This window comes from Elephantulus edwardii, unplaced genomic scaffold, assembly GCF_000299155.1.
Source record: "Elephantulus edwardii isolate Elephantulus edwardi_28Jun2011 unplaced genomic scaffold, EleEdw1.0 scaffold00037, whole genome shotgun sequence".
In the NCBI taxonomy this organism is placed as follows: Eukaryota; Metazoa; Chordata; class Mammalia; order Macroscelidea; family Macroscelididae; genus Elephantulus; species Elephantulus edwardii.
The window spans coordinates 13,918,328-13,941,332 of record NW_006399787.1 but is presented as its reverse complement, the minus strand read 5'-3'; the positions used below and the strand labels follow the sequence as shown (position 1 = coordinate 13,941,332).

General features: G+C 44.4%; 1 protein-coding gene across 2 annotated transcripts in view; it reads left to right on the top strand.

Annotated features, from left to right (window-relative positions):
* Nucleotides 1-23,005, top strand: part of RGS6 (regulator of G-protein signaling 6) — a 745,464-nt gene that overhangs the window by 678,999 nt on the left and 43,460 nt on the right. For both annotated transcript variants that reach the window (XM_006884721.1, XM_006884720.1), the window contains exons 13-14: nucleotides 410-535; nucleotides 9,717-9,903. In XM_006884721.1, coding sequence (XP_006884783.1) covers nucleotides 410-535; nucleotides 9,717-9,903 — 313 coding nt within the window. The remainder of the gene's footprint in view (nucleotides 1-409; nucleotides 536-9,716; nucleotides 9,904-23,005) is intronic.

Here is a 23,005-nt window from a genome sequence, read left to right as displayed (position 1 = left end):
GGGATGGGAGTGTCAGAGACAGTGCGATTGGCACAGGACAGAATGGAGTTTAGGGCTGTTGTACAGAGGGTCGCTATGAGTCGCAGGCGACTCGATGGCACATAACAATAACAACAACATGGATACATTTTCTACAAAGTGGTGGAGAGGACTTAACCTCTCAAATGGACAAAGAGTAAAAAAGACCAAAGAATTGATCTTTGCTGTCTTTGAATTGTGGTGTTGGAGAAGAGTCTGTAATATACCATGAGCTGTGAAAAGAGAGAGAGAGAGAGAGATGAGGAGAGAGAGAGAGAGAAAGAGAAGGGAGGGAGGGAAGGGGAGAGAGAGAGAGAGAGATCAAAAGGACATAAGCTTCTGCCTGGTACTGATCATTTCTTTTACACTCTTGTGCTTTTCCCCTTCACAGCAAGGAGCCCAGCCAGCAGAGAGTAAAAAGATGGGGCTTCTCTTTCGATGAGATCTTGAAGGACCAGGTGGGACGGGACCAATTTCTCCGATTCCTGGAATCCGAATTCAGTTCTGAAAACCTCAGGTAAATCTCTCATCTCAAGGGTGGTGGACTGGGGCATCATGTGTGTCAATAAATTTTCATACTTGAGCTCTATTTCTGCTTCCATCTCTCGCTAAAAAGATCCAAATCCTAGTCAGTCTGGCTGGGGCTGAAATGGAGAGGAACAAATGAAAACATACAGGCTTCATTGGCACCTACCACCCCTAGCAGTGTTCAGTTCTGAAGGCCAAGTGACAGTTAGGTAAGGTATTCGATATGTGTCTCCAATCATAAGGAAATGAGGAAAGACACTGATGACATTTTTATTTACCAACACTCACAGAACCATGGAGGTTCAGGGTAAAGGGACAACTCAGAGATTCCTCCAAATGTCCCAGTAAATATCATTCAATCATCATCGGAATGCCATTTCCTGTGGTCACACTGGCCATCTGATTCCAATGAGAACATCTAACTGTTACTGTTGTTGTAATGTATTACTAGTTACTAAAAGGTCCAAACTCACTATGAACAGAGTGGACAGCAAATATGCTTTATTTTAAATGTACACTTTGGTGAAAAATGAGGTGAGGTACCATCCAAAGAGAAAAGTAATGTAATTGTCTATCCTCCATTGGCTGGGGAGACACAGCAGTTTGAAGGGCCTGGGGCCATGTTCCATCTTTTCCGCATTCCCTGTTTTATCTCCTGGGGTGGGTCAGAAACCCATGACTAGGCATTCCCTGTTTTATCTCCTGGGGTGGGTCAGAAACCCATGACTAGGGGTAAATACTGATCAGATCATTTACTACTTCCTGGAACACACCGATGTATTCCTGTAGGGTTAGAAGGTCAGCAAAAAAAAAAAAGAAGGTCAGCAAAATCTGCCCAATTTGGTTTCTAACTTGGAGTTACTATTCGGGAAAAATTTACTAATGTATTAATTACTACTTTTTAAATAGAAGATAAAATCAAACTTTTAAAGCAGGGGTCTGGTGTAAGGGGGTCTTTTGACATTATCAGGTCACAGGGAACATGTTGATTCACCTTCATTTTCTGAGATGGACCAGATATCTTTGGAAAATGTGACTTGTGTAAGATTCTTTAGTGATCTTTGCAAACTGATGACTTTTTAATCGGTCAGATGGGAAGTTCAACCTTTCCTCCTCAGCACCAGCTTCTCTTCAGTGTGTTGAGCTGTGGTTGTTGAGTGCCTTCGAGTTGGAACCAACCCAGAGCTGACTCCCCCAGTGGGTTTTCAGAGGCTGTTCTTTTAGTAGCATTTTCTCAAAAAGAGTGGTTTTAATACTATGTCTCTAACTTTTAAATTTTCAAGTATATCCTGTGGGTAAAGTGTGTCCTGGAGGTGGACACTGCCCAGGAAGCGAAACTCTGTGACCAACATCCCTGTGTAACACCCTGGCAATCTTGATGAGCCTCCACTGAGAGTCCTCCACTCCCCTTCTCATCCCTGTTCCTCCTGGGTCCCCAAGATGAAGAGGTAGACAGGCCCTTTGATCTGACTGTGTTGCAACCCACAAGTGGCCTTCTGAGCTTCCACCAGCTGTGCTTTACAGAGAATTGGGAAGATGACCACAGGGTCCCGGGCACCGTGAAGGACGGAGGAACAAGCTTAGCTGCTGCTTTTAGCCCATTCTAGAAAAGCCCTGGGTGTAGCCAGAGCCTCAGATAAGATTAGACTAGTTTTGCAGAATAAGTTTTGCACTCAGCCCTAGAGTGATGCATGGAGACCTGTGTCCCTGGCAGATGTTCAGTCAACACCCTGCCATTGTCTATTGTGCCCCTGCCAGCTCCCTTCTCCCGGCCTGAGAGGGTGATGTTGGCTCCTGGGCTGAAGGACGTGTGTGAACATTTATGAGTGTCCCAGTGACTGGTCTACACCTCTGCAGGCATGCATAAACGCAGCCTTAACAAGGACCCCTCTGATCCGTGGCAGGAAAGAGGATAAAGATAAAAGCAGGGCTGCAGAAAAGGAGTATCACCCCAAAGCTGCTGAAATCCTCTCAGAAGGTCTAAATTCCAATCCCTTCAACATAAAAGGAGATGTGGGAGGGGAAGTGCCGCTTTAAAGAACATAACTTTAGGACTCATTCCATCACCAGTGACATGGGTGTTTTCTTCCTCTTCCTTTCTTACCCAATCCTGTGGCCACAGATACTGATCCATCACCCACCATGATGTTGGGTCCGGAGGACTCAGAGCTGAATAAGCTTTGTTCCTTGACCAGAGCAGCTGTGCATGTGCAGCCTTGGAGATGTCAGACACCTTGTAGAGGTGTGTGACCACCTGTACCTCCCCAGGGAGGGGGGCGGGGGGAGAGCAGAACAACCCAAGGCCCAGATTTGCAGCTCAGTGGTGGAGGCCACAGAAGATCATCCCTCCTCCCCAGGATCAGCCATTGGACAAGAATCCTGGCAACTGACACTGGAGCAGGAGAGGACAAGAGAAAGAGACACATAGACAGGAAGATAAACTGCCCAACCTAAACTCAAGTTGTTTAAATTGCAAAGTACCTCTCCTCTCCAGAGCTTCCACATGAGACACTGATGAAAGAGAGAATCCAAACTAGACAAGGGTGTTACTCTCACGGCAGCCCAGTATCCCCCAGGAACCAGTAAGGGACGATCTCTCGGATGCCGTGTCATGTGGCATTACCTTGATCATTCTTTTCCTCTACATAACTGAGTGAGACTCTACTCCAACATCACAATTCGAAGGCATCGATTCTTCTGTCATTCTTAGTTATTGTCCAACTCTTTGAAGCATAACAAGGAATTGTGAAGACCATGGTCTTGATTAAGGTACACCTTAGTCTCTAGACTGGCATTGTTGCTTTTCAGCACTCCGGAGAGGTCCCTGACAGAAAAGTCTTGAACATACCATGGACTGCCAAGAAAACAAACAGGTGTGTCTTGGAGAGGGTGGAACCAAGTCTCTTCTTGGAGGCTAGGATTTTGAAGCCCTGTCTCACTTACTTTGGGCACGTGGCCAGGAGGGGCTGGTCCTTGGAAAGGGACATCATGCTTGGAAGGGTGAAAGAATGGCACAGGAGAGAGAAGCACTGGATGAGATGGATTGATACAGTAACTGGGGCAATGAGGGTAAGTGTGTTGGAATTGGTGAGACAGGCTCGGGACAGGGCAGGGTTCAGAGCTGCTGTACATAGATATGGTCGCTATGGTTCTCAGTCAACCTGATGGCACATAAAAACAACAAACAAGTGAGATGAGAGAGGGTACTGTCTGTAAGGATGAGAGCCCACCTGTGGCTTAATTGTCAGCTGTCTGCAGTCTCTGATGGTCTGCTGCCTGCGGCCAGGACCACCTCCTTTTCTCTCTTCCTCACTCACCCCAAGCCAAGCTCAGACCTTCACTGGAACCAGCTGGGCCCATCGAGGCAGCTGTCTGCTTGGAACCAGCTGGGCCCTCCGAGGCAGCTGGCTGCTTGGTGCCTTTGGAGCCCTTCTCAGTCCCAAGTTGGTGCCCTGCGAATCTCGAAGTGGGGTTTTTAGCAATTTCTTTGAACGAGTCCACTCCCTCCTCTGAGCATCTTCCCAGCACAGTTACTGTGGTCTCTCACCACTTCACTCCCTTCCCTTTCCCTTCCCAGTGCAGAGTGAGTTCTTCCCTGGCTTGAAGCATGGCAGAGCGAGAGTTAAAAATCAAAACCCGCAGCCAAGAGCGTCCTGTACATTTTTTATGAGCTGTAATGTCTCCTGAGAGAACATAGTTGTTCTTCTAACCTGCAGATTGATTATCCTAGTTCCACACAGTGTCAGCTGAAGGGAGAAGCAATTAAAAGAGAGCACAGGGGAGTTGCCAGGTTTGCCTCCAGAGCTTGAATCTCTGACAGTTGCCCCAAGTCCTAAGAAGACCACAGGATGCTCCCTATGCCCAGAGGGGGTCACCACTAAGCAAACACATGATTAATCAGAGCAGAGGTCACGCACAGAGCCCTGTGAAGGCCTGCAGCTATGCCCAGTGGCTGGGACCAGCTTCCAGTGTAGGTACTGGAGGATCTTAGCCAAACAGAGACAACTGGGAGCTCTGGTGGCTTGGTGGATAATGCATTACATTGCCAACCCAAAAGCAGGTGGTTTGAATCCACCAGTGCTCCTTGGGAGAAAGACAGGTAATCCCCTCCTGTGCAATTTACAGCTTCTGAAAATCCACTGGCGGGTCAGCTATATGTTGGTTCTAACCAGAGGAGAGTCTGCATGAACTGTGTTGAGAGACTACTGTGTGAGATTCATTGCGTGTGAGTCTGTCTGACCAGCAGAGGGCACAGAAACCCTTTCTTTTGCCTCGGAGTTTGCTTTTCTCTGGGACCATACCCAAGGCTGTCTTTTCTAACCCATAACACGTCTAACTTGTGAAAAGATATGTCAGCTAGTGGCTGTAGGGCTGGCCAGACCTCCCTGGCAGAACAGAGAACAGCCAGCACTGGGTCTCTAGCTCCAGCCAGCGTTAAGGAGAAAACTCCAATCCCTATCTGCATCTCCATCCTGAGGGAGGAAAGGGGCCATCTGAGGCAGCCCGCGTACTCCCTTCAGGGCCTGCCCAGTCCTGTTTCCTCCGGACGCTTCTGAGCCAAGCCTGCTTTCCCTAAAGGCCAATTTCTACACGTGCAATTCCAAGTCACAAACCAGTTAAACTTGTGGCTTAAGTGGTAAGGCGTTGTGCTGCCAACCCAAAGGCGTGCAGTTTGACTCCACTAGCTACCCTGTAGCTGTGTGATTTGCTGGCTCTGAAAACTGCTGGAATCAGCTCTGACTTGACACTTACCAATTAGTTAAACCAGTTCCTGGTGAGTCACTTCTGACTCTTGGTGACCCCATTATGGACATAGTAGAGCTGTGATCCATAGTGTTTCCAATCATGGATTTATTTGTTTTAAGTAGATTGCCAGGCCTTTCTTCCAAAGCACCTCTGAGTGGTCTCGAACTTCCCACTTGCAGTTAGCAGCCAAGTAAATGAACTGTTTGCACTATGCAGAGATGCCGCTCAGCCTGTTGCTTTTGCTGTCAGTTATCACAGAGAGGATGACAATTCCCAACGACCCTTTATGTTTCCAAACAGAACAGCCCCAGCAGTGAGATTTCACAGCTGGGAACTTTGGGAAGCAGATTCCCAATCCTGCTGCGTGGGTTCAAACTGCTAACCTTTTGGCTAGCTATCAGCCGTTTGCCCCATTCAGGCATGCCTCTGAGCTGTTGCTCATGATCAAATGCCAGCACTTCACCACCCCTGACAATCAGCAGCGACTGGGGGAGGCAGGACAGGTGGTCTCCACGGTACCAGCGAGGCCCGTGGCCGCCAGTCACAGCGGCCCCGCTGCTGTGAGCCATGGAGGCTTAGTGCAGGATGGGTGGATTTGACGCTGCCTCTGGCATGCTGTTCCCTGCTGGCATCCTCAGGAAGGAGCAGCACCTGCAGCCTTTTGATAAGAGCAGGGCCGCTCTGCCTGTCATGCCCCCCTCCCAACTCCACAGCCAATGTACAGGGAGAGCTTCTGGGGCTTCTTGGCGGGGAGCATGGTCAGGCAGCCCCCACTTGGGGTCCCCAGCGCAGGGCTGCGAAGCTCACAGATGGCAAACACAAACCAAAACCTGCTCAGAATTTCAAATTGAGATAAAGGTTCTTTGAAGCCGATGATGGTAAACACATATGGGATGTCAGGATGCTGTTGTGACAGCAGTTTGGCTGTCACCTGAGAGGGATAAGGCAGGTCATCTCTGAGGCAGACAGGCTGGGGCGAGTCTGTGTGCTCAGAGAGAGAATGCAGTGGGACAGGGGTCGTCACCCCTACCCTTCACCCTCCTCCACACCCCCTCCTCTTCCAAGCTTATTGTTGCTCCTTGTAATTTTTTCCCCCCTTCAACCTTTTATTTAACAGAGAACCTTTTCATTTTGAATATAAGCCTTTATTGCTTTATCTTCGGAAATTCTCTGTACCCAGGGACTTTCTCTTTACTCAGCTGAGTGATGTAGGGGTTTCCAGGACCCTTGGGGTCCTCAGGACCTTCCCATGGGGCTCAAAAGCTCCTCCTCAAAGCAGATTAGAGAAAGAGCCAGAAAAATCACAGAAGGTGACAGCCCTGGTGACAGCGATTTGAGTGGGCAGGCGAACATCTGGCTGTCATCCATTTGTGTGAGAAAAGGCAGGGGCTTAGTGAGCAGAGAGGTGGGCTGGTGGTATGCTGGCTTAAACGTGGGGATACTAACTGAGAGGTTGGGGGTTTGAACTCCCCGGCTATTCTTTGGGAGGTGTGGAAGACTGCTTCTGTAAAGGTTGTTGTTGTGTGCTGTCGAGTCCAGCAGGTTTTCAGAGGCAGTAAATCACATAGGAGGAGACTGCCCAGCCTCCCCCAGAGCAGCTTGGTGGAATTGAACCCCCTGTCTTTGAGGTTGTAGTGCAGTTTCTTATGACAAGGCCACCAGAGCCACTTCACAACCTCGGAAACCCTCTGTGGCAATTCTCCCCTTCCCGATAGGGTCTATGAGTTGGAGTCAATTCAGTGGGAGTGGGTTTGGTTTGAGATTTGTTGGTCTTGAGAGAGTCTCGGGTCCTAAGAAGTCATCATCCAGCCTAGGGACTTAGTCCAAAGTCTCCCGGGCTGTGGTGACTGTGAAGGAATCATTGACTTGGCCTTTGGCAAGTTGCCTCTTCGTCCTCAATCCAGCCCCTGGAGAAGCGAACACAGTTGAGTTTCCTAATTTATGTGCCCATGGACCGTTGTCCTCCAGGAAAGAAAGCCCCTAGACGCTCTCATCACTGATGAGCATTTTCACCTGGAGGAGTCCAGCCACCTCCTCTGTTTCAGGGCAGACGATGGGAGGTGGGCAGAGAGACCTAGGGGCCCGGGTCCAGCTGGAGTCCCAGGACTCCGCCCACACAATCCAGTGCTCAGCAGCTCCATCCACTCTCTGGCCTGACACCTTCTGCACCAACCACTGAAGCAGGGCTACCTACCGCCTACCTCTCTCCTGGCTGTCAGGGTAAGAGCCCCAAGGACAGAGGAAAGACAGCTGGCACTGATGGGCAGCTGACAATAGCTGTTGAACCCCTGGGTACTTCTCCCAGGCCGCTTGAGAAGAAAGGAGTGAAATTCGAGGGACCTTACCAACCCTGTATCAAATCTGTGGTCCCAGTGCTAACTGCCAGGGACACACTTCTGCAGGAACAGAAAATATTGCAGAGATGATCTTGGGATGGGATGGTTCTCAAAACTGTGGCACATATGCCTCCACCCACTTTGTGCCCATTTTGTGGATGGGAAAAGAGAAACCACAATTCCAAGGTCAGAGTATACACCTCAAGGAGATAATTAGAACTTAAAATGGCAAATCCAGGAAAGAGTTTAAGAGCCCAGCATTTCGGACAACAAAAATTTCTCTCCGTGTGGCACGCATTACCTCAGGCGGCCACTGTGTGGCACCTTTGGGCCATGATGCACTTGGCGCCAGAAACATTCCCGTGAATGGCAACAGAAAAACATGTTTAACCTTTTAAGAAAACAAGTACATCTCACTTCGGGTGAAATTCCACGACAGATTGGATGCACATTTCCCCATGTCGCTGTAGAGCTTTTCTTGGCCCTGCCCTTTCATTGTGATTCTCGAGACTATGGAAACCACACAGCCCAGGGACAGGTGCTCAGAGCTCATAGAGGGGAAGCTGGCTGGTCCTATCAGGGGTCAAGGGATGTGCCCCCCTTATCCTCAAGTCTTACTGCAAGCCTTCCCTCCCCAGATGGTCTTGGGAGCCATCCTCAGGACCTGGAATGCTATGGTCCAAGATTTAGCTCTTGGGGCCTGCTCTGCCTTCAGCAGGAAAATTTCACACCTAGCAACTCTCCTAAACCCTGTGGTGGTGGGAATGCTGAGGGATTATCCCAGAGCTGCGGGGAGGCTGGTTCTGACTCACACAGACCCCGTGGGTGGGTGTCTGAGTGGAACAGCACTCTGTAGAGTTTCCAGTAGCTGATTTTTTCAGAAGTAAACTGACAGGTTTTTCTTTCACAGCACCTCTGGGGAGATTCAAACCGCCAATCTTTTGGTTAGCTGCCAATTATATTAACCATTTGCACCACCCAGGAACTCCACTAATGAATTAATGAGAGACAAGCAAATGTGTTGTAGTCCATAGAGTTACTGTTAACCTTGGGGGCAGCTCAAATCCACCAGCTGCTTGATGGAGAAAGATAAGGGAATCCCCAATCTTGTGGTTTACAGACCTCAAAAACCCACTGGAGGGTCAGCTATGAGCTGGTTCCGTCTCACCTGGAATGAGAGTGAATAGGGATGTGGGCAGGAGAGTTTTGGTTTTTTTCCCCCTGGCACTTGCTGGAGACTTGTTCATAGAGCGCACTCCGTATACGCTCCTCGTCATGGACGAGTCCATCTTTGATCCTGCAGCGTTTCTTGAGTACCTGCTCTATGCCGGGCACCTTGTGGAGCTCTCAAGGGAGTTCTCACCATCAGTTCCATTTTGACATCCATCACATGGGCCGTTCATTTCAGCCTGAATACTCCAATGCAGGATTCTGCCTGCTCGTTGGTCTCCTTTTCACTGTGATGCCTAGACATAATCATGGTTCTCAACCAGGGGTGGTTTTGCCCTCCTCCTGGGGACGTCTGACATTGTCTGGAGCCATTTTTAGTCTTAGTGGTAAGAGGTTGCACTGTCAACCCAAAGGCATGTGGTTCAGATCTATCAGCTGCTCCTTGGGAGAAAGGTGGGCAGCCTCCTCCTGTGCCATTTACAGCTTCTGAAAACCCACTGGAGGGTCAGCTATGAGTGAGTAGCATTAACAACTTGGGGGTTATAGTGATATCTAGTGAGCAGAGACCAGAAATGCTGCTAAGCCCCCAACAGTGAACAAGACAACCCCAGAACAAAGAATTACTCAGGTGGCAATAATGCCGAGGTTGAGAAACCTTGATATGGATTACGAGAAAAATCCTTGGGGAACCAGAAGCACACTGATGTCTTGATGTGCATTCTTGTCCGTTCTCTGGAATAGCAGACCACGGTATTCTTAGCAACGCCATGGCCTTTGTGATCCATAGCATTGCCAGGGCAGGTTGGGGTGGCGTTAACAGTAGCTTGAGTCTCATAGCGTGACAGTTCTGGGGCCCATGTCTAGTAGATTCCCAATGGGGACCCTAGGAACCACTTGTGTTTGTGCTTCTGCCCTCAGGTTCTGGTTGGCAGTCCAGGATCTCAAGAAGCAACCCCTCCAGGATGTGGCCAAGAGAGTGGAGGAAATCTGGCAAGAGTTTCTGGCTCCTGGAGCCCAAAGTGCAATCAACCTGGATTCTCACAGCTATGAGATAACCAGTCAGAATGTCAAGGATGGCGGGAGATACACGTTTGAGGATGCACAGGTTTGCATCTTTACTCAAATTGTTCTGTCACCAGGTGTTCATCTGTCCTACTCCACCCCCTGACCCATGAAGGTGAGTCTAAGACATTCTGAATAATTAGAATCTTGGAATTTTTAAGACCCTCAGTGGAAGCTATTCCAGGTAGGTACACAAAGAAATTCTAGAATTCTTTCCCTGGATTAATGATGTTACACTTCAGAAATAGGGGCATTTGTTGTTACTTGCTTTATTCTTTCCTCAGACATCTCAGTGCTTTATAAAATCTGAAGTCTTTATATAAGTCAGTAGTGGAAACTGAATAAGAAAAGGAATACTTAAAGGGAGCTCTGGTGGTCTAGTGGCAAGAAGCTGCACTGCAATTCCAGAGGTGTGCGGTTCGAATCCACCAGATGCTCTGCTGGAGAAGGAGGGACAATCTCCTCTTGTACCAGTCAGATCTGATTTGACAGTACACACACACAAAATAATAAATAATTTAAAAAAAAAAAGAAAGAAAGAAAAGGGATACTTATCAGAACCATGGTACGTCTAGGACAATGGTATAACTTCAAGAATGACCTTTTCCATCTTCCGCTGTTGGCCTAGTTAGGAGTGAGTTGCACTGCTATGCCCTCAGGTAGGCGATTAGAATCCACCAACTGCTCTTTGGAAGAAAGATGGACAGTCTCTTCCCATGCAATTTACAATCCCTGAAAACCTGCTGGAGGGCTAATTATGAGTTGGTTGCTACTTGACAACAATGAGTTTGAGTTTTAACATTATTTTCAAGTAAATCCAAGATACTTTATCAGCTCATCTACAAATATTTGAATATGTATCATTAAACAATCGTGGTCCGTTCTTGTTACTATTATCTAAAGACTGTTATCATACCTTACCAATGTAGCAATAACCTCCCATTTGCACTAAATATCTAGACAAATGTTCAACTTTATAATGGTCTCATAAATATCCTCCCATTTTTTTTAACATTTTCATTTCAGTAAGATTAAATAGATTGACTTTTTTTAAAGCAAAATCTCCTGTATTTGAAAACATTGGGCAGATGAGACACCACATTTCTTAGATGTAATCTCCATTATAGCCACCAAGGAATAAACACATAGCTAAAATACCAATAGCAGAAGTTTTCTTTGTCTTCATTCCTTTATAATCCTTCATTTGGCAACACGTTGGTATATCTGATCAGTTGACCCCCCTCATGTGCTGCCTTCTTGCACTTCCTCTTCTACTTTATATCCACTATTGTTGGGTCTCACTTTTTTTAAACTTGTTCACATTCTTAAAGTCATCCCTAATCACTACCATAGATGGACATATTTTTAAGTATCCTTTCATCTACAGATTCCCTTTTTATCCCTTACACACACACACACACACACACACACATACCCATGTAATTTAGTTAATGAAGCAGTAAGACTTTTGGTCCTATAGAGATTCTTACAAAAGCTCTGGTGATGTGGTCTGTATGGAATTGTGCTGCTAACTCAAAGGTAATCACCAACCACTCCTCCAGAAAAAGAAGGGCAGTCACTTCCCATCCCATTTGCAGCCTCCTGAAAATATGATGTAGAGTCAGCTGCGAATCTATCCCGAATCAACTACAATGAATTACGTTTTAATTGAATAGAGATTTTTGCGTGCAAGATTACTCCATAGGTTAAATTATGTTTTGCATATGTCTAGTGGCCTTGTTCTTTATTCTTTTAACAGTCACTGATATATATTGCTTGTATCCACTAGGTAATTACTAACCCCAAGTCAAACTCATCAGAGACAATTCCAACCCAATAGGATTCCATAAAACAGAGTCAATGTGCTCCAAAGAGTTCTAAAGACTATAGTTTAGAAGCAGGAATGGCATGCACTTCCTAAACAACATGTCCCTGGAAATTCTATGAATTTTGATAAATGTTGATAGTTGTAGAGGGGCTTTAGGCCTTTTGTTCATAGGGTCACTATGAGTTGTGCTCTACTCGAAGGCAAACAAAAACAACAATCTTTACAGCCTAAAGACTAAGTGTGTCTGATTCAAGCTTTTGATATTTTCACTTGCTTTACATGCTTCTGAAAGTGGAACAATGAATAAGGATTACAGAAGAAGAATAGATGCCTTTGAGTTGTGGTGTTAGAGAAGAGGACTGAATGTGCAATGGATTACCTAAAGAACAAAACAAGTCTTGGAGGAAGTGCCACTAAGGTGCTCCTTAGAGTCAAGGACGGTGAAACTTTGTCTCATATGTTTGTGAGAAACTTTGGGCATATCGCCAGAAGGTGCTAGTCCTTGGAAAAAGACATCATGCTGGGAAAAGTGTGTTCTTGTTAGGTGCCTTCAAGTCGAGTACTACCCATAGTGACCCTATGTACGACAGATCTAAATCTTGTCCTATCCTGTGCCATCCTCACACTTCCTAACACTTGAGAGCCCATTGCAGCTGTCATGGTGTCAATCCATTGGGTTGAAGGTCTTCCTCTCCTTCACTGACCTTCTGCGTCTCTGAGCATTATGTCCCTCTCCAAGGAATAGCCTCTCCTAGCAACATGCCTGAAGTATATGAGGCAAAGCCTCATCATCTTTGCCTCCAAAGAGCACTCTGGCTGCATGCTTTCCAAAACATATTTGTTCTTTTGGCAGTTAATCAGATGTTCATTACTTCTTTCCAACACCACAGCTCAAGGACATCAATTCTTCTTCTGTGATCCTTATTCACTGTCCAGCTCTCAGATGCATAGCAAGTGATCAGAAAAGTGAAGGGTCAGTGGAAGAGAGGATGACCCTCAACAAGATGTGTTGACATTGTAAGCATGGACTCAAGCATATCAGAGGTCGTGAGGATGGTGCGTAAGAGAGCAAGTTGCAGATCTGTGGGTCATAAGGTGGCTGTGAGCTTTACATCAACTTCCTAACCATAACAACAAATCTTTAGAAAGGAGATGGCCACATTTTCCTTCTGCAAAAAGCACTTTGATGCATTGGCCTTTCAGTTAATCACTTAATCATTTCACCTTCAAAAGTCTTATCCATTAATTCTCACTGAGTGCCCTTGAGTCAATAGAGACTTTCCTTTGGATCTCCAAAGCTGTAAATCTTAAGGGGAGGCGATGACTCATCTTTCACAAGAGGTGGATTCAAACCACTGGGAACACCCCCGCTTTGAGTTAAGGGCACAAGCAGGCTAAAGACCATGTCACCACTTAAATCCTTTCTGTGCAAGCCACTCACTCAAGTCAGAGCTGATCCAGGGCTGACCCTCCGTTGGGTTTCTGAGGCTATAAACCAGAGCAGAAGAGATTGCCCATCTTCTTCCCAAGGAGCAGATGGAGAATTTAAACTACCAGGTCTTTGGATTAGTAGTGCAACCCCACATGGACGCCACCACCAGAGTTGTCATTAACTCATTCATTCACTTATTCATTCATTCATTGTCATCAAGTCAGAATCAACTCATAGCTGATTTCCCAATGGACTTTCAGAGGCTATAAATTAAATGGGAGGAGATTGTTTTTCTTTCTCCAGAGGTGAAGTTGGTGGATTTGAGCCAGCTGGAAGTGTTAGAACTCTATCAGTAAGAACCTATTTTTAATGGTTCTGCTGTGACCCTAGCAGTCTTTGATATCACTAAAACAGCGAAGAGGTTAAGATATCTGAGCCATGCCTCATGTCTTTAATCAGCCATTTCTCAAAAGATCCCTAGTTTTTGTCATTGTTGTTATGTGCTGTCTACAACTCACAGCAACCTGTGAACAATGACTCTTAATCTTGCCCTATCCTGTGTCCTTCCTCTCATCTCTGACACACTTGAGCTAATTGTTACAGTCATCATGTCAATCCATCTCAGTCAAAGTCTTCCTCTCTTTTGTTCACCTTCCACCTTTCCAAGCATGATGTCCTTCTCTGACAACAGGCCCTCCTTACAACCTGCCCAAAGTACATGAGACAAAGTTTCACCAGTCTTATTACCTCCAAGGAGCAACCTGGTTTCACTTTCTCCAGGACAGACATTTTTGTTCTCTTGTCAGTTCATGGGTTCTTCAGTGCTTTTCTCCAACACCACAACCCAAAGGCATCATCAATTCTTCTTCTATCATACTTAGTCATTGTCCATCTTTCTGATCTTTCTGACAGCAAGTAATTGAAAAGATCATCGCTTGGATCGAGTTCACATTGGTCTTTTAAACTGGTTTCATTGCTTTTTTAGTACTCTAGAGAGGTCCCTCACAGCACATTTTCCCCGTGTAACTAATCTTTTCTTTCCTTGACTTCGGGTACCAAGGGTGTTGATTGTGGATCCAAGTAAGATAAAATCATTGGCAACCTCAATCTTTTCTCCATCTATCATGATTTTGCCTGCTGGTGAGGATTTTTGTTTTCTTGATGCTGAGATTCAATTCACCTTGAAGGCCATAGTCCTTGATCTTTTGCTGTAGCAAGTGCTTCAAGTCCTACTCATTTTCAGCAAGCAAGGTTGTGTCATCCATATAACACAAGTCATTTCTAAGTCTTTCTCTGATTCTGCCTTAACTGTAATATACAGTATTCCACACCTTATCCACCAAAGACTAATTACAATATCCCCAATGGATACCTGAAACTATTGATAGTTCCAAACCCTATAGATACTATGGGGTTGTTTTGTTTTGTTTTGTTTTGTTTCCTATACCTATGGATGGGCAATCTCCTGTGTGATTACTTGGCATTGAAAACCCACTGGAGGGTCAGCTATGGGTCGATTCCAAGTTAATGGTACGTAACAACACACATTTATAGATGATAACATTTGTTTGTTAGATACAGTAAGATATTAACCACAATAATAAAGCAGTACAATTATTAAATAAAATAAGGGTTACTTGAACACCAGCACAGTGACAGCATGACAGTCAAGCCACTAACTGGGATGACTGTTAAGTACATCCTGGAAGGCAGCACAGACAGCAATAGAGCCTGGATGCACTGGGCAGCTGGATGACGCCTGGCCTGGGTGCCCGAATCAGGGAAGAAAAGATTCAATCGCTCTGCTCATCATGGCATACAATTGAAATCTTATAAATTGCTTGGTTTTTTTTTTTTTCATTTTCCATTTTAGTTTTTTGAGGGCTCTTGTTGGTTGTGGGTAACTGAAACTATAGAAAGTGAAACCTAAGTTAAGGGGAGACTTCTGTATTTCCTTCCCCAACTTCTTCAGTATCTCTTGAGCTTGGTCTTCCATGAATTTGAATAACTCTTCCTAAATCAATTGCTATTTTAAGTCTATTCGTTTTTTTACTTACGCATGTTTCTAACACAGTTATGCTTCTTATTGGTTGGTGTGACCTTGAACAATCTACTTAAACTTCCAAAGTCCTCTTTTTCTTCTATGTAGAGCAGAAATACAATGTTACTTATGCATATGGATGGACAGGGGATTAGGTGGAAAGTAGTTTGTAAATAACTAACTTAGTGTCTGAGCCACTATAAGATAGTAAATATTTACAATGTCATTTTTTTTTACAATGTCATTTTTAAAATGCCATTCATATTCTTTTTTTAGACTTGAGTGCTTGATTCATGTGGTAAAGAAGAAAAATCACATTGCATGTAGTCTTAGCATCTAAAAATGAGTCATATTTTGATATATTTTTCCTTAATGTATGTATGTTGTTGTTTTGTACTTTTGAGTTGTATCTAACTCATAGCTGACCCTCCAGAGGGTATTCAGAAGATTGACACTCCTCCACCTGACAACGTCTGGTGGATTTGAACCGCACGTCTTCAGGACTGCAGCACAGCCTCTTGCCAATAGGCCACTAGAGCTCCTTAATGCATATTTTTTAATAATTAATTAATCTGCTTTTTACACTAAATCAGGTTAGTAAACCCTTTTTGTAAGGGGTCTTAGGATACAGATTTTATGCCTGTGGTTCTGTGATCCCTTTCAAAACTACCATTCTACCTTGCAAAAGCAGCTACAGCATAACAAAGTCACCGTGTAAGCAGTGTAAATGAGTGGTTGTGACTGACTGTGTTGTAATACACTTTATTTGTAGACACAAATTTGAAATTTTTTTATAATCTTCACAAAATATTAGTTTGATATGTTTTCCAATCATTTGGAAACTCTGAAAACTGTTCTTAGCTAGTAACCCATCACCATCAAGTCAATTCTAATTGGTAGCAACCTTATAAGACAGAATAGAACTACCCCATAGGGTTTCCAAGGATGTGGACTAGTGATAAGAAGCTGCTCTGCAATCCCAAAAGCATGTGGCTTTTTGGATTTTTTTAATTTGTTTGTTTTTTGTGTGGTGGGGTTTTTTGTTTGTTTGTTTTGTTGTTTTTTTTTTTGTTATTTAGAATATTTATTCAAAAACAGGGATTGAAAAAACTGTACAGAGTGTCAGCTGCTGAGAACTCAGCCTCTGTCCCCGTCCCCACCCCACCCCACCCAGCTACCAGGCAGTGCCTCCCCTTGTAGAGAGGCGTTGGGTTTGACTCCTCAGTTGTTCCATGGGAGAAGAATGGGCAGTCTCCTCCTGTGAGATTTATTGCCTCTCAACACCCACTGGAGGGTCAGCTATGAGTCGGTTCTGACTCAAGGGCACACAATAACAACAATCTTTATGGAAGTAGATGCCACATCTTTCTTCCATGGGATGACCGGTGGGTTCAATCTGCCAAACTTTCTGTTTGCAGGCAGCCAAAATGCCCCTAGAGTATCTTCACTTGTGGAATGCACAAACACAAAGTCGTGGTCTGCCAATCCCCTGAATTAGGATGCTCTAGCAGGCTAGTCTGTATGGAGTTAGTTACACTGTTAACTCAAAGGTCTACTTTCGGTTTGAATCCATGAGCAGCTCCCTGGGGAAAATATGGGTAATCTCCACCCAAGTCATTTACAGTCTCCCAAAGACATACGATTCGAATCCACCAGCTGCTCCATGGGAGAAAGATGGACAATCTCCTCTTGTGTAATTTACTGCCTCTGAAAACCAGCAGAAGGGTCAGCTACGGGTCAGTTCTGACTTGACAGCGTATAACAACAACAATAACAACCCACTGCGGGGTCAGCCATTAGTTGGTTCAGTGTCAACTGCAATGAGCTCATTTTTTAACCCCTGAATAAAACAATACGGTATGAAAAGGATTGGAACTTCTCAAGAAACCCAAAGACCCATTCTAGAGCATTGAAGTTGAAAATGTTTCTGTATCTAAGTGGAATATTACAGAACAGACTAAATAAGATTGGCTGTCCACACTACCTCAGCATTCCTGGTCAGCATTATCTGTCTACAAGGGCAGTTCAAGTCCTTTGTTGACTGAAATATTTCACTCCGCATAATGTCATCCAGAGTCACCCATCTTGTGTAGGGTTTTACAAATTTGTTGTTTTCCAACGTTTTGTAATATTCTGTTGTGTAAATATACCACAGTTTTTCTATCCATTTGTTTTTGATGGGCACTTGGGATGCTTCCATCTCTTTGTTATTGTGAATAAATGATAATAATAAACAACAACAAAAAATTCCACCTGAGAAACATGTACTAAAGAAGGCTGTTCCTTGGGGAAGTCCCCCCACAATGTGTGGGGAACATAGACTTGCACCCAGATCTCCCAGCGTCTTGGCTAAGTGTCTGCTGCTCCAGTCATCCCACCGGGGATGGTTGGTGTTGAGAGCTTAGTTGTCATACTGACACCCAGTGCTCAGAGGGATTCTAATACCGAGAGGCCTAGAGTCAGAAGAGCACCCTCTGATCCTGTCTGTGCCGTATGTTTTCCTAGGATTGTACACTTAAGGCCGCAAAACACCCTTTCCTCGGTCTGCCCATTTACTGATTGGAAATAGAGACATCAAAGCCCTTCAGGCTCTACTTAGAGACTAGGAGTGCTGAATGCCTTCCTTCATCCATCATCATGGTTCTCAGAGGCCCATCACAATGGTCACACTGCTGACTGAAGTATGACCATGTGCCCTAATGTTAGTCATCAGGGGCCTGAGTTCCACCAGATTTATGGTGCCATTTGAATTAGGGACAGGGTGGAGTGCAGACTCCCTCTGAGGGTCCTAGTTATTTGTTTTGACTGCATGCATTGTTATAACAAAGCTAATTGCCCATGTTCGCTTCCTGTGGAAATATTGCACAAGACACCCCATCAGCACAGGCTCAGCACTTGTACTTTGCTGATCTATTTGGCTTCTTTTTAAAATCTGGGCCGAGACCAAGTCTTCCATAAAGGTCTGTGGGCTGTGACCATAACCCTCAGCTGTGCTGCTCCAATTACAGACACTTAAGCTTGGGGATGGGAGAAAAATACCATGGACCATGGTTTGAGTTGTTTTGGGTTTTTATGACTCTACTCTTTATGCTGGAAGTGAAATTCTCTGTTTTCAACTATGTGGTCTCAGAGATTAGCCTTAGTCTTGTTATTCATATTCCAAGTGGTTTGGGGGAAGGGCCTTCTCATGTACCTTCATTTCTTCACCTATAAAATAAAGAAGGCAGCTTCAGTGAAGTAATGCATAATGAGAACTGACTCGACAACACTGAGTTTTTGAGGTTTGTTTTCAATGAGGTTGTTTCTATATAAGTCATTATTGTTGCATACCATAGAGTCAGAAGTGACCTGTAGCTGAGTTTCTGGTGGGTTTTTAGAGGCAGTTAATTGCACGGGAGGAGATTGCCCATCCTTCTCCCATGGAGCAGCTGGTGGCCTCGAGCCATGTGCCTCTGGGATTGCAGTGCAGCTTCTTCTTGCCACTGGGCCAACAGAGCTCATATAACTCATTAGAGATTATAAAGAAATTAAGTGGGCTAATAGCTCTGAAAAGTCTTTGAATATGTGCTATCGTCATCGAGTCAGTTTCAACTCATATAACTGAAAAACATGGCCTGATCGTGTGAGTTCTTGATGATTGTAAATTTGACTCCTTTACAGCTAGTTTGTCAATCCATCTCAAATGAAATCTCTCTGAAAATGTCCCCCCTTTTCACTTGCCCTCTACCAAAGATGACATCTTTTTCTAGTGCTATTGCAAGTAAAAAACTGGCCCAAACGACAAAAAACACTGCATATTTGTGTGAGCTCACAAAAAATTAGTAGCTTTATTATTTTTTGGGGTCTACTAATTCCAAGCTCAGTCCAAAAGTTCTCCCCCAAAAGACTTTTCTATTCTAGAGAGGAGTTCTTAGAGTAACAATTCGGGGTATATAAATGGGAACCAAATTTGGGGAGCTGTGAATGTCATCCTAAGGAATCTGAACTTTCTCCCCGGGAGGACAGTGGGATAACTTGAGCAGGGAAACCATCTCATAATGGCAGAGTTGGAAGATGGTGAGTCCAGTGCTGGTGAGCAGAGTGGGCTGCAGTGAGAGAGAGTTCTTAATCTCAATCATAGGGCCTAAAGCTTTACTTGTAGACCCAGGAGGAAAATAGTAAGTCACAGGAAGCATTGGAAACCCAAGGCTTTCTCTTAGAAAATTTGTCTCTTGCCTGAACCTCTACAGGCTCCAAGGAGGAGACACGAGTCATCTGAGAGCTTGGTGGCTGCTGGGCTTCAATTTTAAAAGCCTTAGTATGTTCAAGGATGTTCAAGGACTGTGTTTCTGGGTCCTTTCAATCATTAGTCCTTCTGCTCAGCCATCCATTTCATGAACACACGTTCTCCCATTCAAGCCAGGTGACCCTGACTCGTGAGCTATGAATATCTGCAGTAGGTGGAATTGCAAAAGAAATAGAGGCCTTAGATTACTTTTTGCCCTCAGGTAAAACTTGTCTTTTGTTTGAACCACGTCAAACAAAACAGAATAGGTCTAAGAGAACATTTCATTGAGATTGGATTGGATTGGAAATCTGTCCATCAAATGGATTGGCAGCTGAACTGTGGAGAATAACCATGCCCACTGACTTTGCTTCTACAAGTGGCTGCCTTGTGCTTCCCAAGCCCTGCTGCTTTCCTGACTCGTAGCTCCACGTTAGATTTTAACTGGTGTATCCAGGCCTTTCAGCCTTTCTGGATTTTAAGTTTCCTTGTTGGGAGCAGCAATCTTGTCTTCTTTATCCTGCAAAGGTTCCTGTAACACTAAAACTTAAAATGCTCTGCACAGTTGAGATTTTTAAAATACTTCCTGCAAAACTCAGTTCAGAAGCACAACAGTCTAACCTGTGCCGTGCCTGTGTGAAAAACAAAGGTCAATTTCCCCCTTTGCTTTCAACTTTGAAGAGTCTTGCCACGCAAGCATCCTTGGAGAGCACCCATAGTGGGTACTCAATAAATACCTGTTAAATGAATTCTACAATGTACCAGTTTGACACAACTTGGAATACTCCCTTAAATGCCACATGTTTTAGGCTCTGGGGATGCATAGAAGGCTGGGAAGGCTAGATATTTGAATATTTGAAGGCGTATGGTTCAAATCCACCAGCTGCTCCACTAGAGAAGGATGGACAATCTCCTTCTGTGCAATTCACTGCTTCTGAAAACCCACTGGAGGGTCAGCTATGAGTCAGTTCCAACTTGAACACGTGCAATAGTAACAACAGGAAGGTCCCTTCCCTTAAGCAGCCCTCAGTCTGTCAGTTCAGTTTGGCCACCATCAATGCATTGAATGAATGATCAAAGAGTAACTTCAAGGCCAGAATAAGGTCAGGGTGGTGAGAGAGCTGAGAAACACACCATCAAATCTACACCCACCTTGAGCAGACGGAAGCCTCTAGCCTGAAGTTCCTATTATTAAAACCTAAACATAGATGTTCAAAAGCTGCTTGGGTAAGGCATGCAAAGCTTCTAACATTTGTTTGGTTAAATGCCAAAACCCATTGGAGTACAATTTTATGTTTGTCCCAAATTACTCAGAAGTAGAAGCCTTTCTAGCCTGGTGGAGGCTGTTAATCTTTGTTCCAGTAGTGGAGGTGGTAGTATTGTGTGCCAGTATCACAAGACTACACCAAGTTTCCTGGCATAAATTCTCAGTTGGAGGGCATTTCCTGGTAGATTCTCACGCCAGACATATTTTAATAAAGAATGCCCCAGTGCTGCTTGCTCTGGGAGTTACTCATTTTATTCTGTGGGCGGTTTTATTTTAGGGGGATGAGTAGCAGAGGGAGGGATGCATTTTAAAAACAACGAATCAGTTGTTTGTGATCAGGTTCATTACCACGCAGACGGCTAGTTCCTGGAGAGAAGACATCGGACAATTATAATCTAAAATTTCCTCGTGCATCTGTTGATGCTTCTGAGCAGATATTTCTCGCGCCCAACCCCCTCACCTTGAAAAAGAAAGGAAAACATTTTTCAAAGTTAAGTCTCATAGTATTTGAGTGGGTTAAAAGGCCAATCTTTCTTTGAAACGACCCTTACTTAACTGTGGGGGTCAAGCAACATCAAGATATTGTGTGCTCAGTTAAGCTGAGCTTTTGCAGAAGTGCCACAGGATAAAGGTAAATGATCCCTTACTCTTACACTGTCCACTGTCCTGTCCACTGTCCTTGAGTGGTCCTTTATGTGGAAGCAGAAGGCCCCCATGCCCAGCTTAACATAAATATGTGTATGTATATATATATGTGATGACACATAACAGCAGTAACAACATATAAATATAAATGGGAGCTTCTCATTTAAGATATACATGACCCTCCGATCATCCACAGCTTCTTCCATGAGGACAGCAAGCCAGCATCTTTCATTTAAGTGGATGTCCACAGTGCTGTTTTGTCTTTTCTTCTCTGTTTATCAAGCTTTGCTGATTTGTGATCCGCTTCATACTCTTGCCCCTATACAGTACCACCCTCCTTCCTATCTCAGGATCCAAGTTGAAAAGAATTAATCTCGCCAGGCCAAAAGTCTGAAGATCTTTGGAGGAAGATTCAGTGAGACCTGTGAGAGCTGGAACTCTTCAAGACAGTCTTGGTTTTTGAGTCTTTAAAGTATTCTGCCTTAGACAGGCTCTTACCACTTTTCTCTCACTGCTTCTGTTGTTATTGTCAGTAGATAACATTAAGCTGGTTCCAACTCCTAGTGACTATCTGTTCAACAGGTCAAAACCTTGCCTTATCCTGAACCATCCTCATAATCTCTGCTACATATAAGCCCATTTTGGCCATCGCCATGTCCTTCTATATCCTTAAGAGTTAAGCCTTTACTTTTCCCTGAGAGATATCCTTTCCCAAGAAATAGTCACTTTTAATAACATGACAAAAGTATATGAGATGAAGTCTTACCATTCTTGCCCCCAAGAAGCACCTCAGTTCCACTTCTTCCAAGATAGATCTGTTCTTCTGGTCATCATTATTCAAGACTTTTCACCAACACCACCCTTCAAAGGCATCAATTCTTCCATCTTCTTTCTTATTCATTGTCCAACTTTCATGTGCATACTAAACAATTGAAATACCTTGGATTTGCTCATATGCACCTTAGTCCTTAATTTGACATCCTTGCTCTTTGGCATTTTAAAGAGATCTTTGAGAACATATTTGACCAGTGTAGTTGCTTGTTTGATGGTTTCTTGACTGCTGCTTACATGAATGTTGATTATGGATCCAAGGAAAATGAAATCATTGACAACTTCAGTATTTTTTCCCATTTACCATGATGTTACCAATTAGTGCAGAATGCAACTCTGACAATCACCTTTTCTTATTTTAAACCATGCAGTATCCCTTTATTTTGTTCCAGCAACTGCTTCCTGATCTGTCTATAGATTTCAAACGAACATAATTAGACATTCTAGAATTCCCAATTGCTTTGGTATGGTTAATAAAATATAAGTGAATCTCTTTCTGGTATTCTCTGGTTTGAACCAAGATCCATTCAACAGAAGCAATGATACCCTTTATTCCACAGCTTTTTCTGAATCCAGCTTGAATTTCTGGCAGGTTTTGTCAATGCAGTCACTTGCTCCAGCCAATTTTTAATAATCTTTGCAAGATTTTACATGTATGTGATAGTAATGATTGCTACTATTGTTGTTGTTGTTGTTGTTGTTATGTGCCGTCGAGTCGTTTGAGACTCATAGCGACCCAATATACAACAGCCCTAAACCCTGCTCTATCTTGTGCCAATCGCATTGCCTCTGACACACCCATCCCAATTACCCCAGTCACTGAATCAATCCACCTCA